The sequence below is a fragment of the Rhinoraja longicauda genome, chromosome 9 (genome assembly GCF_053455715.1).
Source record: "Rhinoraja longicauda isolate Sanriku21f chromosome 9, sRhiLon1.1, whole genome shotgun sequence".
NCBI lineage: Eukaryota > Metazoa > Chordata > Chondrichthyes > Rajiformes > Arhynchobatidae > Rhinoraja > Rhinoraja longicauda.
In genome coordinates this window covers 38,149,774-38,167,368 of record NC_135961.1, presented here as the reverse complement: position 1 = coordinate 38,167,368, position 17,595 = coordinate 38,149,774, and the positions used below count along the sequence as shown (strand labels likewise).

Genomic DNA, 17,595 nt, shown 5'->3' with positions numbered 1-17,595 from the left:
TACCTTCGGCTTTTACTTTACCAGGAGGTTATAGCACCAGGTGGAGAGAGAGAGGGAGGGAGGGAGGGATGGGATCGTGCTTTGATCTGGGGAGGTGATGGGATATCATATTATCAGCAAGTGTTTACTGTTTGTATTCTTTTATCAGCCAAACCTCATATAGAGAGAATCATATATATTGAGTATGAAGAAACATCCCAACCAAAAGGTCACCTACCCATTTTCTCCAGAGTTGCAGCCTGACCCGCTGGGTTACTCCAGCATCTTGTGTCTGTCTCTCACATAGAGGGACATTGGTATCGGAGGGGCCAGGTTAATAGTGACAGCCTCCCTCAGTGCATAGACTGGATGCTCAATTCGATGCTCGATTTCATTGGCAGGAAACCTCCATCCAGGAATCAAACCTGGATCATGGTTTCTGGAGAAAAAGTGAATACCAACCACTTTGCAAAGTTACCGCAGCTACACAATGGCACGTGTAAGTTGTGCTCTTCTTCCTTTCCTCTCCAGCCTCATGGAATGGTAAATAAAGGCAAGTACTCGAACAAAACCAGCTTCCAGCCATGTGATTTTGTGCCTGTTTTCGTGGGGCACTGACACCAGGCAACATCCTGGTGAACCTCCTCTGCAACCTCCCCAACACCTTTGCATTCTTTCCATAACACGGTGACCAGAACTGCGCACAATACTCCGTATGTGTCCGAACCAATGTGTAATACAGCTGCCAAACCCTCCCAGCACCATAGCATGTACTCATCATTTGGCAGCAGTCCTCAGTACTAGAACAGTGCTGGCTGGATTGTGGGTGATCCTATGTGGACTGCTTCCTGAGGTCATGGCTATCACACAGAGGGTGGTGAGTACATGGAATGAGCTGCCAGAGGAGATAATTGCAGCAGATACTTTCACACTTGGCCCCTAATGCTCACTGCTATTGAATCAAAATGGGGACCACACCAGCTCTGTTCTGCAAAAGCCAACAAACTTCACATTACTGTCAGCCTTTAAAAATAACTTCAGGGGGATTGCTGGTAGTATTTTAACACCAGATACCAATCCAGCTGAATTTCCAGACCCTGTACTGCTCTGGTTGTTTGCTGAGTAACCCACAAACCACTCTCTCCCCTTTAACACGATGCACTAACATCTTCACTACACTATTTTTGCATTATACAGTAGAGTAGGGTCATAAAGTCATACAGCTTGGAAACAGGCCTTTGGCCTAACTTGCCCATGCTGACCAACATGCCCCATCTACACTAGTTCCACCTGCCTAGGTTTGGCCCTTATCCCTCCAAACCTTCCCTATCTATCTACCTGTTCAAATGTTTCTTAAATGTTGCAATAGTACCTGCCTCAACTACCCCCTCTGGTAACTTGTTCCATATACCCACCACCCTTTGTGTGAAAATGTTGTCCCTCAGGTTCCTATTAAATCTTTCCCTCTTCACCTTAAACCTGTCCTCTGGTGCAGTAATAACATCAAACACTTGGATATATTTGCATCAAACTTTAATAAAGTCTGACGTATAAATAAAAAGATAATGTATTCCCTCTATCTAGTTTACATATCAGCAGTGAATCGCAAACTCGGGCAATGTTGAATGAAAATTTGGGGTCAGAGTCATGGGTTGTTTACCCATTGACAGGCATTGCTCTCTCCCATACTTCTCAAGGCAAGAACCCTTGCTTCAAGCTTTTAATCACAGAAGCATAATATTGACAATGCAGGAGAGCCATGGAGCTGTATAGTACCCCCCCCCCCCCCCCCCTCCCCCACACACCCTCCCCTGTCCATGCCAACCAAGTTGGCAATTTCTGCTGGTCCCATTTACCTGCATTTGGCCCTAGAACCCTCTAAACCCTCCCTATCTATGCATCTGTCCAAATGATTTTTAAAAGTCATATTTGTATCCATTTCCATATCTCCCCCTGGCAGCTTACTGCAGATGTGGACTAACCTCTGAATGAAAAAGTTGCTCCTGATGTCACTCTTAAATCTCTCTCCTTAAGCTATGCTCTCTAGTTTGGAATCCTCTAGAGTCATAAAGCATGGAAACAGGACCTTGCCCTAACTTGCCCAGGACAACCAAGATGCCCCATCTAGACTAGTCCCACCTGCCTGCATTTGGCTCATATCCTTCTAAACCTTTCCCATTCATGTACCTGTCTAAATAAACATCACATATAATGTGGGTTTGAGTTGGTATAACTCTGGTTCTCAATTCACCTACTCTGGGCACGAGGCTTGGTGTGACTACTCGGTCTATTCCTCTCATGAGCTTCTACAGTTCTATAGGACTAAAATGTACAGAGGGTCTGAAGAAGTGTCCCGACCCAAAACATCACCCATCCAAGTTCTTCAGAGATGCTGCCAGACCTGCTGAGTTACTGCAGCACTTTGTGTCTTTTAAGGGTTTAGAGTGATATGGGCCAAACGCAGGCAAATGGGACTATCTCAGAATTGCAACTTGGTTGGCACAGATAAGGTGGGCCGAAGGGCCTGTTTCTGTGCTGTACAAGTCTATGATTGTAATATAGCGGGAAAATGTGAAGCTGACATTGGTGCTGAAGAACAATAGTGCGATCTATTCACGCGTTGTCCCTGGCACTGTGTGTTGGTGTCATTGAGTGAAGAACCACCTTCTGGTAGGTTGTCCTCGAAGAGTTTCTCTTCCACCTGGTGGAACAAGCGGATATTCATTACAAAAACATCAAACCTCGCAGCGCAAGGGAAGGTCAATTGGGAACGGACTTTGCTTTCCAATCCCATCCTCAGCTCAGAGTTCGTGTTGTGGGCAACGTGTGGGGGGTTTCCGCCACCACCATTCTCCCACGCAGTGAGTTCCACCCCCCCCCCGCCCTCACTGGCTTAGAAACGTTCCTAGTCCTCCATCCACTGTGTTAAATGTTTTCACTGCGCACAATGTTCATTCGTTCACTCGCTCGCTCGGTACAAAACGCCACCCAGCGGCAACTCCTTTAGTCCCTTCAGTATTCTGTCAGTGGGGGAGGTGAAATGTTGAGGCAGAGTCCTCCCTGTTCACTTCCACCCAGCACATTGAATATACCCCCCTCTCCCCCCCCCCCCCCCCCACACCATAGCGCGGACAGGTGGTGGGGACAGGTGCAAGGTGAGGGGTCACAGATGTGGGGTCACAGGTGGTGGGGCAGGTATAAAGTGAGAGGTCACAGGTATGGGGCAAGCATAGGATGTGGGGGTCACAGGTTTGGTTTAGTTTAGTTTAGAGATATTGCGTGGATAAAGGCTCTTCGTCCCACTGAGTCTGCACCGACCATCGATCACCCATACTCTAGTTCTATCCTACAACTAGCAACTACTTACAAAAGCAAATTAACCTACAAACCTGCACGTCTTTGGTGTTTCCTCCCACCAACCTCTTGTTGGTGGGAGGAAACAAGAGCACCCGGAGTAAACCCACGCAGTCACAGGGAGAACGTATAAACTCCATACAGATAGCACCCATAATCAGTATTGATCTTGGGTCTCTGGCACTGTAAGCAGCAACTCTACTGCTGCATCACTGTGCCACCAGGTGGTAAGGCAGGTGCAAAGTGATGGGTCACAAGGTGAGGGATCATGAGTGGTGGGGTGGGAGGTGCAGGTCACAAGATGTGGGGTCACCACAAAATACACAGGGTGGTGGTCATCTAGAACGTACTGCCAGGGGTGATGGTGGAGGCAGATACAAAAGGGACATGAATCAAATGCAGGCAGATAAGAGTTGGACTTGGCATGAAGGGCCTGTTCCTGTGCTGTACTGTCCTATGTTCTAGGGTGGGCGAGGGGACATCACTTGGGCACTCACCGGCTGATGTCCTCGATCTCCTCAATGGTGTCGGGCAAAGTCAACCCCTTTGTCTCGGGCAGAAACAGCACCAGGACCCCGGAAACCAGCCCGATCATCCCTGAGAACGGACACAAACAGGGGAAGAGAGAAGACTGCTGATTCAACTCAGTACAACGGGGAATTTGGTGAATCTAGCTGGCGTTTAAAGCTGCAAATCCAAGAAAACTCTCTCGCCACTGGGGAGGCGTGAGGGGTGAGGCGGTGAACCAGGCAGGTAAAGGAGCAGGCAGTGAGGATTACAACCCCTTGGGAAAGGTAGGGCTGAGAGGGAAAGAGAGAGACATCTGTGCAACAACGCAGACTGCGTACATGGGTACAATAAGCACACACACACTGTTACACACATGCATACACACATACAGTGGTACAGGAACTCACACATAGTCATGTACACTTACACAAACACACACACAGTAGTACACACAGGCACAGATTCACACAAAGACACATCCACACACAGTCACACGCGGACGGACACATATCTACACACAGACTCATACATGCACGCAAACATGTATATAGATACGTGCAGACACACAAACAAGCTCAGACACACTTCTTCTAAAACATACATATAGACATTCACAGACACACACAGAGGTACAAAGATACACAGCCATTCAATTGCACAGACATATACACATACAGAGAAAGATAGATACACATGCACAGAGACATACACAGTCTCACATACATATACTCTCTCACAGACAGACACACATACAAACACTCCCACACACACATACAGGCACATGCATACACACAGTCACACACAGACTCACTCACAGACACACACATAGAGATCCACACACACAACATGGAAGACACCAACAGAGCAACAAAAAAGCCCCTTCAGTTTCCAGCTCCATTGACGGGTTGTCAGTTTTGGGGAACGGCAGTGAATGGGATCGGTCTGACGCCCTCACCCCTCACCCCGCACCCTGTACAAGGAGAGCCATTTGCTTCCACCGCAGGCAACTCACCAAAAACCACGAGCGGCATCTGCACCGAGAGGGCAGCCAGCCTGAACACGAGGAACGGGCAGAGGATGCCACCGAGGTCCGACAACGAGGCGCACACCGACACACCGAAGCTCCTGCTGTGACAACCACCTCTGGTTAGTTTAGAGATGCATCATAGAAACAGGCCCTTCGGCCCACTGAATCCACACTGACCATCGATCACCCATTCACACTAGTTCTATGCTATCCCACTTTCTCATCAATTCCCAACACACTAGGGGCAATTTACAGAGGCCATTTAAACTACAAACCTGCACATCTTTGGGATGTGCGGAATATCCTCTCTTTAATTAACCTCAAATCCAAGTTAGGATGAAAGGTCTTCATCCTGAAACGTTGACCCTGTTTCTCTCGCCACATATGCTGCCCGACCTGCTGAGCATTTTCGGTGCTTTCTTATTTTGTTGCAGATTCCCAGCATCTGCGATATTTCTTACCGCAAGTAAGTGGGGTACAGCTCTGTGTTTACGAAGCACACCATCTCCATGGTAATAGTTATGCCCAGCCTGCCCAAGGACGTGACCACGGTCTTCAGCCAGCGGAGATCTACAATGGAAGAAATATCACCAATTCACAAAATGTCCTGCCTCCCAATAAACTTCAGAATATCGCAAGCTACCTTTTGACCATAAGATATAGGAGCAGAATTAGGCCATTCGGCCTATCGTGTCTTCTCCGTCATTTGATCGTAGCTGATCTATTTTTCCCTCTCAACCCCATTCTCCTGCCCTCTCCCCGTAACCTTTGATGATTATCAAGAATTTATCAATCCCTGCTTTAAAATACCCAATGTCAGGCTCCACCACCATCTGTGGCAATGAATTCCGCAGATTGACCATCATCTGGCGAAAGAAATTCTCCTTCATCTCCATTTCATTCCAAGATTACGGCTCATTTCATGAGATAAATCATAACCTCTCTTCCTTGTCAGAAATTGAGGGGAGACAATGCAAAAGTATATAAATAAAGTTGTGAGAGGCGTAGATAGGGTAAGCATCAAAACCTTTCTCAGGGTGGAAATGTCAAATACTGGAGGGCATAACTTTAAGGTAAGAGAGGAAAAGTTTAAAGGAGATGTGCAGGGCAAATTTACACACAGAGAGCGGTGAGTGTCTGGAACACGCTGCTGGCAGTGGTGGAGGCAGATATGATAGATTGAGAGACTTTTGGAAAAGCACATGTATATGCAAGGAATGGAGGGATATGGATTATGTGCAGGCAGATAAGAGTTTGGATGAACATGGCATCATGTTCGGCACGGTGATTGTGGGCCGAAGGGCCTGTTCCTGTGCTGTGCTGTTCTATGTTCTCTTGCTTATCAAGAATCCCTCTGACTTAAAAATATTCAAGGGGTCTGCTTCCACCGGCTTTTCAGGAACGGAGTTTCAAAGACTTGCGACCCTCTGACTCACGGTAATTATCGTATTTGCCTCCACCACCATCTCTGGCAGCGCGCTCCAGGCGCACACACCCTCTTTATGTATAACAATCTTGCCCCGCACATATATCCTTTAAATTTGGCTCCTCCCACCTTAAAGCTATGCCCTCTAGTATTTGATGTTTCCATCCTGATTCTCTGCACTTGTCTACGCCTCACATAATTCTATAAACTTTTATCAGGTCTCCCCTCAACTTTGTGAGAAAGAAAAGTTGTGATTTATCTCTTCAGTGGGCAACTCCTTTGAAACAGGAAGGTCCTGTCCCGAGATGTCACCCATCCTTTTTCTCCAAAGATGCTGCCTGACCCGTTGAGTTACTCTAGCACTTTGTGTCTATCTCCTGTGATGTCTAAAACTAGATACTCCCACAAGAGGAAAGTTCTCTCCACATCCACCCTGTCAAGACCCTTCAGGAATTTTATGTTTAAAATCAAGTTTCCTATTAAACTTCCAGGAATACAAGGCTATCCTGTTCAACCTTTCCCCGTCCAAGTGTTACGCTGGTGAACCTTCTCTGAATTACTTCTAATTCATCAACATCCTTCCTGAAATAAGACGACTGATTCCCTCCAGAGTAATGTGATGTCACCTATGCCCTGTACATCTGTACAATTTGCAAAAAATTGATAAATGAATAGATTTACCATAGGTATAAGGTTCCAAGATTCCTTAGATTCCAAGATTAAGGAATACTGATCAAAGGAATGCGACAAGTTAGATAAAAACATAGAAAAATGGGTGCAGGAGTAGGCTATTCGACCCTTTGAGCCAGCACTGCCATTCAATATGATCACGGCTGATCATCTAAAATAAGTATCCCGTTCCTGCTTTTCCTCCATATCCCTTGATTCCTTTAGCCCTAAGAGCTCAATCTAATTCTCTCTTGAAAATATCCAGTGAATTAGTCTCCACTGCCTTCTGTGGCAGAGAATTCCACAGATTCACAACTCTCTGGGTGAAACAGTTTTCCTCATCACAGTGCTAAATGGCCCACCACTTATTCTTAAACGGTGACCCCTAGTTCTGGACTCCATCAACATCGGGAACATTTTTTGCTGCATCTAGCCAGTCCAATCCTTTAAGAATTTTATATGTTTCTATAAGATCTTCTCTCATCCTTCTAAATTCCAGTGAATACAAGCCCAGTCAACACATTCTTTCATCATATGTCAGTCCCGCCATCCCGGGAATTAACCGGGTGAACCTACGCTGGTTATTGAGGTTAACCTCAAAAGCAAGAATGTCCTTCCTCAAATTAGGAGACCAAAATTGCTCCAGGTGCAGTCTCACCTGGGCCCTGTACAACTGCAGTAGAAGGGTCTCGACCCAAAACGTCACCCATTCCTTCTCTCCAGAGATGCTGCCTGACCCATTGAGTTACTCCAGTATTTTGTGTTTACCGGCAGTAGGACCTCCTTCCTCCTAAACTCAAATCCCCTTGCAATGAAGGCCAACATGCCATTAGCTTTCTTCACGGCCTGCTGTACCTGCATGCTTACTTTCAATGACTGATGTACGAGCACACTCAGATCTTATTGCACCTCCCCTTTTCCTAATCTGACACCATTCAGATAATAATCTGCCTTCCTATTCTAGCCACCAAAGTGGATAACCTCACATTTATCCACATTATACTGAAACTGCCATGCATCTGCCCACTCACCCAACCTATCCAAGTCACCCTGCAGCCTCATAGCATCCTCTTCGCAGCTCACACTGCCACTCAGCTTTGTGTCATCCGCAAACTTGGAGATGTCACGTTTAATTCCCTCATCTAAATTATTAATATATATTGTAAATAACTGGGGTCCCAACACCGAACTTTGCGGCACCCCACTAGTCACAGATGTAAAGGAACGAAGGTGGGGAAGAGGAATAGGACCAGGTGTTGCAGGGGAAAGTGACCGGGAGACGATGGGTTGGGTGGGAAGGGATGAGCGAACCAAGGAGTTGCAGGGAGACGTAACAAGGTCCAGTTCTCTCCAGTTCAGGATTTGTGGTTTACAAAGATGTACACGAGAGCTACAGGCCACATATTTTCAAACATCTGGATATGCAGGGATTGGAGGGCATGGATCATGTGCAGGCAGAAGCGATTAGTTGAACCAGCATCAGTTTCTGCACACACATAGAGGGCCAAAGGGACTGTTCCTGTGCTGTGCAGTTCCATGCTCTACGCTCTATTCTCTACGCTCCATGTTCTATGCTCTACAGAAGATGTTCTATGCTCTACGCTATGTTCTTCATTTTACACTCTACGTTCTCCACTCCATGTTTTCTGTTCTATGCTTTATGCTGTAGGTTTTACGCTCTACACTATGTTCTATGCTCTACACTCTATGCTCTACACTCTATGCTCTATGCTCTATGCTCTATGCTCTACGCTCTACGCTCTACACTCTACACTCTACACTCTACACTCTACACTCTATGCTCTATGCTCTACACTCTATGCTCTATGCTCTACGCTCTACGCTCTACACTCTACACTCTACACTCTATGCTCTATGCTCTGCTCTATCACACGTATCCCCTTCATTGACTGGTGCCTCCTGATCCTCATCAGCCTGAACGGTCCCACAGTCCCAGGGGTACTTGCTCTCGGGTATGAAGGCTGCGATCAGGCAGGATGCCCCCGACAGGAGCCCTCCGGCAGCGAAGGGGAGGCGGCGCCCAATCCTCTCGATGACCAGAAATACAATGATCGAGGCCGGGATTTCCGCGGCTCCGGAGATGAAGAAGTCAAGGTAGATGTTTCCACCCAGCGTCCCCAAGCGCATGACCAGCCCTTGGTAGACCAGGGCGCAGGCAAACCTGCAGGGCAGAGCAGACCTTTGGTAAGTCACATCCGCTGACGACACTCTGCTACTTTACACTGGTTGTTGATTTGAAAATTATGTCACGTTAGACTAACCAAGGTAGAACACAGAGGGATACATTTTACTATAGTTTTCTAGGCTCCGTTTTTTTGCTCTTCAGGTATGTTACCATGATATTGGTTTCTAGAGTAATTAGAGTCATACGGTATGGAAACTGGCCCTTCGGTCCAACTTGCCTACCCCAACCAACATGTCCCATCTACACCAGTGCCACCTGCCTGTGTTTGGCCCATATCTCTCTAAACCTGTTCTATCCATGTACTTGTCTAAATGTTTCTTAAACAATGTGATAGTACGTGCCACAACTACCTCCTTTGGCAGCTCCATCCATACACCCTTTGTGTAAAAAAGTTACCTCTCATGTTCCTATTAAACATGGTTTATTAGGTTGAAACAATGCTGATGCTGCTTTACCAAGGAAAGACACACAGCTGGAGGAACTCAACGGGTCAGGCAGCATCCCTGGAGAATGTGGATAGATGACATTTAGTGTTGGGACCCTTCTTCAGATGGATGTTCTCCAGGGATCCTGTTCGACTTGCTGTTACTCTGGCACTTTGTGCCCTTCACACAAAGGGTAGTTGGTATCAGGAAGGAGCTGGTTTCCACCCGTCTGAAGAATGATCCATCAGGTTCAAGAACAGCTTCGTCCCAGCAACCATCTCTTGAACAGTGCACAACACTAACCTCAGCAGCTATGATCTTCCATACACTGTCTTTGGTTGCACTACAGACTTACATTTTGCACTATTGTAGTTACTTAGTATTTCAGTTATTAATTTATTGTATTATTGTTATATTTATCTGTATGTTATTATATTTACCGACCTGTTAAACTGCAGCAAGTAAGAATTTCATTCTTCCATTGTCAGTACATATGACAATTACACACTCTTGGCTTGACTCGTGATTGAAATTGAAATTGAGTGAAAGATACAGCAGGGAAACAGGTCCTTCGGTCCATAGAGTCTAGGCTGACCATCGATCACCCGTACACACCAGTTCTTTGTTATCTGACTTTCCCATCCACTCCCTACACACTAGAGACAATTTTACAGAGGCCAATTGACCTACAAACCCGGACGTCTCTGGGATGTGCTAGTTAAACTGAGCATCCAAGGGAAACTGCGAGGTCACAGGAAGAAGGTGCAAACTCCACACATAGATAGCATTCCAGATTTGGATTGAACACGTGTTTTAATTTTTAATTTTTTAGTTTTAGAAATACAGCGTGGAAAGAGGCCCTTCAACTCACCGAGTCTGCGCAAATCAGCAATCACCCATTTACTAGTTCTATCCTACAAACTAGGGACAATGTCCCCAAGCCAATTAACCTACAAACCTGCACGCCTTTGGAGTGTGGGAGGAAACCAGAGCACCCGAAGAAAACCCACATGGTCACAGGGAGAATGTACAAACTCCATTCAGACAGCATCCGTGGTTGGGATTGAACCCGGGTCTCTGGCACTGTGAGGCAGCAGCCTCTGTGCAGCCTGTGCCACTGTGCCTGTGCCTGTGCCACTGTGCAGCCCTATGATCTTATAGATGTGCCACTGTGCTGCCCATGTGGCCGAGTGGCCTCCTCCTGCTCCAAATCCCGCCCGCCGTGTGGGGACAGACGGTGTGAACCATAGTCAGCCTCACCAGTTTATCATCAGAATCAGAGTGTGTTTCCTCATCCTTGGAGTCCTAACCAGGTCCAGCAGGGTCGGACGGGTCACCTCTCCATCCCTCTCCTCCATGGTAACAGTCTGCAGAGACACAGAAGCTCAGGTAACACTGGAGCGGCCGGGCAAGGGTAGACCTCCCCGGAGCACTGACTTGTCCCACCACCCAGCGACAGGTTTGACCTTGCAGGACGGTTTGACTCCACATGAAGCTGGCACCCTCTGGCTCGCTACCCACCAGCCCCAACAACAGCCTCGCCATGCATGGCGGAGCCCAGGCCATCCCTGGAAGGTGGAGCTGGATGTCTCGTCACCCCTGGACATAGAGGGATACAGCATGGAAACAGGCCCTTCTGCCCAACTTGCCCAAGATGCCCCATCTACACTAGACTAGATGGGCTTGCGTTGATGATGATGGGTGCAGGGCTGGGAGCCACCCATCGCGGGGAAGGTCCCTGGGGTAGGACGGGCATTGCCCCAGCATCCCGGTCACCTGGGCCGTGGGCGACCAACGAGCACCGTTCCTCGCCGCCACCTGCCGGAGAATCCGAAACGCCTCCGCTTCCTTCCGTCGGGACATCATCCACCGGGGAGACTCGGGGATCAGCCTGGCAACGGGAACGTGGGCAGTTATCCGGGGCGGGAGCATGGCACCAACAGTGACCAATCACTACAGCAGAGATTACCAGCTGCAACCTGTCACACACCAAGCATTACCAGTGGTAACCAGTCATTGCTAACCATAACCAGTCATCCTCACCAATCATTCAACAGATATTATCAGCGGCAACTACCTACCCAAACCACACATTCACCCAGCACTATAATTAGTAACAATATAGCCCTCCTCCTATGTTACCAGTAGTAACGCCCCTGGCCTGGTTACTAGTAGAAATGCCCCTCCCCCTGGTTACCACTAGTAATGCCCTTTGCTCGGTTACCAGTAGTAATGTCCCTCTTCCCGGTTACCAATAGTAATGCCTCTCCCCCTGGTCATCACCTCTCCTCCCGGTTATCAGTAGCTCAGCTGACCCCACCCCCCATGGTTACCAGTCGTAACGCCCTCTCCCCCCCCCCCCCCCCCTTCCCCAGTTACCAGTAATAGGTGAGGAAGAGCAGGTTTGGGGCAGTGATAACCAGCTGCAGGTCTCTCCAGGCCGGTAGCCAGTAGGCAACAGCTGGCAGGAACATCATCCCCAAACTGAAGCACATCTGGTTGAGGATTCCCGCTCGCTTCCTCTGCTCCGAAACCACCAGCTCCGTCACTGTAACATAAGCCAAGAATGGGTGAGGAAGAGGCCTTGGTGAGGCCATGCCTGGGACACTATAGACACAAGGAACTACAGATGCTGGCTGATAAAAAAAGACATTACGTGCCGGAGTAACTTGGCGTGTCAGGCAGCATCTCTGGAGGATATGGCAAGAGGTATAGAAGTGTGAAAACCCGTACCTCCAGATTCAAGGACAGTTTCTTCCCAGCTGTTATCAGGCAACTGAATCACCCTGCTGGTGAGGGCAGGAACAGGGAGATAGGGAGTCTGAATGTGTGGCTGAGGGGCTGGTGCAGGGGGCAGGGATTTGGATCTATAGACCACTGGAATCTCTTCTGGGGTAGGGGTGATCTGTACAAAAGGGATGGGTTACACCTTAACTGGAGGGAACCAGCATTCTGGCAGGCACGTTTGCTAGTGCTACACGGGTGGGTTTAAACTAAATAGCGGGGGGGGGGGAGGGGTTGACAAATTGGGAATATAAAGATGGAGTTAAAGGGGAAGAGAGTACAGGAAAAGTTACAAAAGACACCCGAATTAATGGGACGGAAATTTCAAGAAGGGATAAGAGAGTAAGGTCAGGTGAAATAGGAACCAGTGTGAGAGGGGAGGTGAATTCCGAATTAAAAGTGTTATAATAGAATGCGCAAAGTATAAGAAATAAAGTGGATGAGTTTGAGGCTCAGTTAGAAATTGGTAAATATGATGTGGGAATTACAGAGACATGGCTGCAAGAGGATCGGAGCTGGGAACTGAATATTCAGGGTTATATGTCCTATCGAAAAGACAGACTGGTGGGCAGAGGGGGTGGGGTAGCTCTGATGAAATTCAAATGAAATTCAGTCCCTTGCGAGGGGTGACATAGAATCAGAAGATGTAGAGTCATTGTGGATAGAACTGAGGAATTGTAAGGATAAAACAACCCTAAAGGGAGTTATCTACAGGCCCCCAAACAGTAGCCTGGAGATAGGATGCAAGTTGCATCAGGAGTTAAAATTAGCATGTAACAAAGGTAATGCTACGGTGGCTATGGGAGATTTCAACATGCAGGTAGACTGGGAAATTCAGGTTGGTACTGGACCCCAAGAAAGGGAGTTTGTGGAGTGTCTCCGAGATGGATTCTTAGAGCAGCTTGTACTGGAGCCTACCAGGGAGAAGGCAATTCTGGATTTACTGTTGTGCAATGAACCGGACCTGATAACCATTAAGAGGTAGTGACCATAATATGATAAGTTTTAATCTGTAATTTGAGAGGGAGAAGGTAAAATCGGAAGTGTCAGTATTGCAGTTGAACAAAGGGGAGCATGTTGGCATGAGGGAGGAGCTGGCCAAAGTTGACTGGAAAGGGACCCAGCAGGGATGACAGTGGAACAACAATGGCAAGTGTTTCTGGGAATAATCGAGAAGATGGATCAGTTCATTCCAAAGAGGAAGAAAGATTCTAAGGAGAGTAAGAGGCGGTATAAAAATAAAAGAGAAGACGAATAATATAGCAAAGATTAGCAGGAAACCGGAGGATTGGGACTCTTTTAAAGATCAACAGAAGGTAACTAAAAAGGCAATACAGGGAGAAAAGATGAAGTATGAAGGTAAGCTAGCCAAGAATATAAAGGAGGATAGTAAAAGCTTCTTTAGGTATGTGAAGAGAAAAAAATTAGTTAAGCCAAATGTGGGTCCCTTGAAGACAGAAATAGGTGAATTTATAATGAGGAACAAGGAAATGGCAGACAAGTTGAACAGGAACTTTAGTTTTGTCCACTAAGGAAGACACAAATAATCTCCCAAATGTACTCAGGGACAGAGGACCTAGGGTGACAGAGGAACTGAAGGAAATTCACATTAGTAAGGAAATGGTGTTGGGTAGACTAATGGAATTGAAGGCTGATTAATTCCCATGGTCTGCATCCCAGGGTACTCAAGGAGGTGGCTCTAGAAATCGTGGACACATTGGTGATCACTTTTCAAGAAAGGAGGGAGAGAGAAAGCAAGGAATTATAGACCAGTTTGCCTGACATCAGTGGTGGGGAAAATGCTGGAGTCAATTATAAAAGATGTAACAGCCGTGCATTTGGATAGCAGTAACCGGATTGGTCCAAGTCAGCATGGGTTTACGAAGGGGAAATCATCCTTGACAAATCTTCTGGAATTTTTTGAGGATGTACCAAGTAAAATGGACACAGGAGAGCCAGTGGATGTCGTGTACCTGGACTTTTAGAAAGCCTTCGATAAGGTCCCACACAGATTAGTGGTAAATATTAGAGCACATGGTTTTCGGGGTAGGGTATTGACATGGATAGAAAATTTGTTGGCAGACAGGAAACAAAGGGTAGGGATTAACGGGTCACTTTCAGAATGGCAGGCAGTGACTAGAAGCAATTAACCTACAAACCTGCATGTCTTTGTGATGTGAGAGGAAACCGGTGCACCTGGAGAAAATCCAAGCGGTCACAGAGAGACATATAAACTCCATAAAGCCAGCACCCGAGGTCAGGATCGCACTCGGGTCTCTGGCGCTGTAAGGCAGCAACTCTGCCGCTGCGCCACTGTGCTGCCCTGCTGAATGTTTCCAGCATTTCCCGTTGCGATTCATATTTATAGCATCAGCGGTAATTTTTAGCTTCTCACACGTTGATCGCATTTACCGGTGACCGCCTGGGCACTTACTTAGGACCTGAGCAGCGATCCATCCCCCTCGGCAGAAGAGGCCTTGCAGAGTGCGTAGGATCAGGAAGCAGGGGTAACTTGCAGCAAATGCCAGCGGCAGACCAGCGACTGAGGTCACGAAGGTGGCGAACAGGAAGCAGGACCTGCGGCCAAACCTGCAAGCAGAGGTGTGGACAGGGAGAAGGCCGGTCACTCCCACGGCTCACCATCCAACACAGCAGAGGGGGTGGGGTCGTGGAGCTACCTACATGTCCGCCGCGTACCCCATGGCGATCGTCCCCACCATGAAGCCCAGGTTGAGGCAGGCCTGAGTCAGATCCACCTTCCAGGCATCCGAGCACACCAGCTCAAACTGTCATGGAGTTAAAAAGACAATGTCACTGGGTCACACAGGTTCCACACACCCACCAACCTGACCTGATAGGTCAGGACGTACAAGGCATGACTCGTACATTCGCAAAAAAGATCATAACATATAGGAGCAGAATTTTGCAATTTGGCCAATTGAGACTGCTCCGCCATTCAATCATGGCTGATCTGTTTTTCCCTCAACTCTATTCCCCTGCCATCTTCCCGTAACCTTTGTCACCCTTCCTAATCAAGAAACATAGAAACATAGAAAATAGGTGCAGGAGGAGGCCATTTGGCCCTTTGACCCAGCACTGCCATTCATTGTGATCATGGCTGATCATCCACAATCAGTAACCTGTGCCTGCCTTCTCCCCATATCCCTTGATTCCACTAGCCCCTAGAGCTCTATCTAACTCTCTTTCAAAATTAATCCGGTGAATTGGCCTCTACTGCATTCTGTGGCAGAGAATTCCACAAATTCACAACTCTCTGGGTGAAAAAGTTTTTTCTCATCTCAGTTTTAAATGGCCTCCCCTTTATTCTTAGACTGTGGCCCCTGGCTCTGGACTCCCCCAACATTGGGAACATTTTTCTTGCATCAAGCTTGTCCAGTCCTTTTATAATTTTATATGTTTCCATATGATCCCCTCTCATCCTTCGAAACTCCAGTGAATACAAGCCCAGTCTTTCCTATCAATCCAAAAACCAAGAACCTATCAATCTCTTTAAAAAAAATACCCAATGTCTTATGGGTTACTAGCTAACAGATATCTAGTATGTTTGATAGCTAACATATCTATGTTATGTTATACAACGTTACATATACATTACATATGCGGCAATGAAGTCCACACATTCACCACCCTCTAGCTGAAGAACCTGCCCACGATGTCTGTGCTGAACATCATGCCAGTTCAAACTGATTTCCTCTGCCTGCATGTGATCTATACCCCTCCATTCACCACCAGACTCAGGAACAGCTTCTCCCCCTCTGTTATCAGGCTTGTGAACGGTCCTTCCATGAGCTAGTGTACTGTCCGATTCATCTCTACCTCATTGAGGACATTGGACTTTCTATGGAACTGATGCACTACGATGCTGAGAGCTACAGTATATTCTGCACTCTATCTTCCCATTTGCTCTACCTATTGTACTTGAGTTTGAACTGATTTTAACTATGTATGGTATACAGTATCTGATCTGTTTGGATAGCATGTACAACAAGCTTTTCACTGTACCTTGGTACATGTGACAATGATAACAATAAACCTACACCTTCCTGCATATTCATTATTGAAATACAAGCCTACCATTCTCCATGACTTCTCATGAAGTCCAACCTTTGACCAAAGTGGAAACCTACCTCGGTTACAATGCTGGAGATCGAACCATTTTCAAAAACCCATCCGTCCCGGCACCTTGTCAGAGGAAGATCTTGAGAACGATTCCAGGAGAAGGGAAATGGATTTTCACAGCTGACGGAGGAATTCCAGACCACGTCGAACCTCTCGCACTGACTGTATGGGGAGGTCCCGGCGCGGCCCGCGGGCAGCGTGAAGTTCTTCTCCTGCTCCAGGGACCAGTTGCATTTGTCCTTGAGTGCGGACACCCCGGGACTCCTGCACCAATGGTCGGGAGTGACGGCCAGGAACACAAAGCCAAGGTACAGCCAGGAGAAGATGGCCGAGGTCAGGTATATCAGGAGGAACACTCTTCTCTGGTATGGGCCAAAGCCTCCCACTTCTACCAGGATATCGTCGAACGTGGCCATGACGAAGGGGAGTCGAACGCCCAGCCAGGGTAGCGTTGTCCACCCACAGACCTCCTCACCGACACGCCACAAGTGGCCTGTTTTCACACAAATATCGGGAGAGCAAAGGTCTACAAATTAACGGTGTAAATCGCTGGGTTATTCTAGTTAATAAGTGAATGGGGCAGCTACTTGCTGTGTTAAGGAAGGGCAGGTTAGGTCAGACATCCAAACAAACAAGTTACAATCACTTTTCAATAGCCTCAGAATAAAAGGACGTACCTGTAGAAAGGAGATGAGGAGGAATTTATTTTGTCAGAGGGTGGTGAATCTGTGGAATTTATTGCCACAGACAGCTGTGGAGGCTAAGTCAATGGATATTTTAAGGCAGATATTGATAGATTCTTGATTAGTACGGGTGTCAGGGGTTATGGGGAGAAGGCAGGAGAATGGGGTTGAGTGGGAAAGATAAATCAGCCATGATTGAATGGCAGAGTAGACTTGATGAGCCAAATGGCCTAATTCTGCTCCTATGACAATTAACTAAACTAAACTAAAAAGCCTCTGCAAATGCTTCTGTATCCGTGAGCAATGTATTGGGGGATGTCAGCAATGGAGGTTATTGCTCCAAATAAGAGGGTGGCCAAATTATCTTTCAACAACAGCACTGACCTATAAAT

At 47.3% G+C, this 17,595-nt stretch overlaps 1 protein-coding gene across 1 annotated transcript; it reads right to left on the bottom strand.

Moving 5' to 3' along the window:
* Window positions 1-2,470: 2,470 nt before the first annotated feature.
* Window positions 2,471-16,936, bottom strand: LOC144596969 (solute carrier family 22 member 3-like). The gene is made up of 11 exons (XM_078405869.1): window positions 16,529-16,936; window positions 15,063-15,166; window positions 14,815-14,969; window positions 11,976-12,144; window positions 11,373-11,487; window positions 10,857-10,963; window positions 8,933-9,147; window positions 5,332-5,440; window positions 4,856-4,968; window positions 3,831-3,930; window positions 2,471-2,680 (listed from the first exon to the last, which is right to left on the bottom strand). The coding sequence occupies exons 1-11, from the start codon at window positions 16,934-16,936 to the stop codon at window positions 2,593-2,595; spliced, it is 1,683 nt and encodes a 560-aa protein (XP_078261995.1). The 3' UTR covers window positions 2,471-2,592.
* Window positions 16,937-17,595: the final 659 nt, after the last annotated feature.

Coding starts and splice junctions, on each gene's coding strand:
- LOC144596969 (XM_078405869.1), bottom strand. CDS start 16,936: ATGGCCACGTTCGACGATATCCTGGTAGAAGTGGGAGGCTTTGGCCCA. Junction 10,964..11,372: donor GTTGGTCGCCCACGGCCCAG/GTGACCGGGATG, acceptor GTGTCTCTGCAG/ACTGTTACCATGGAGGAGAG. Junction 3,931..4,855: donor GATGCCGCTCGTGGTTTTTG/GTGAGTTGCCTG, acceptor GTCCGTTCTCAG/GGATGATCGGGCTGGTTTCC.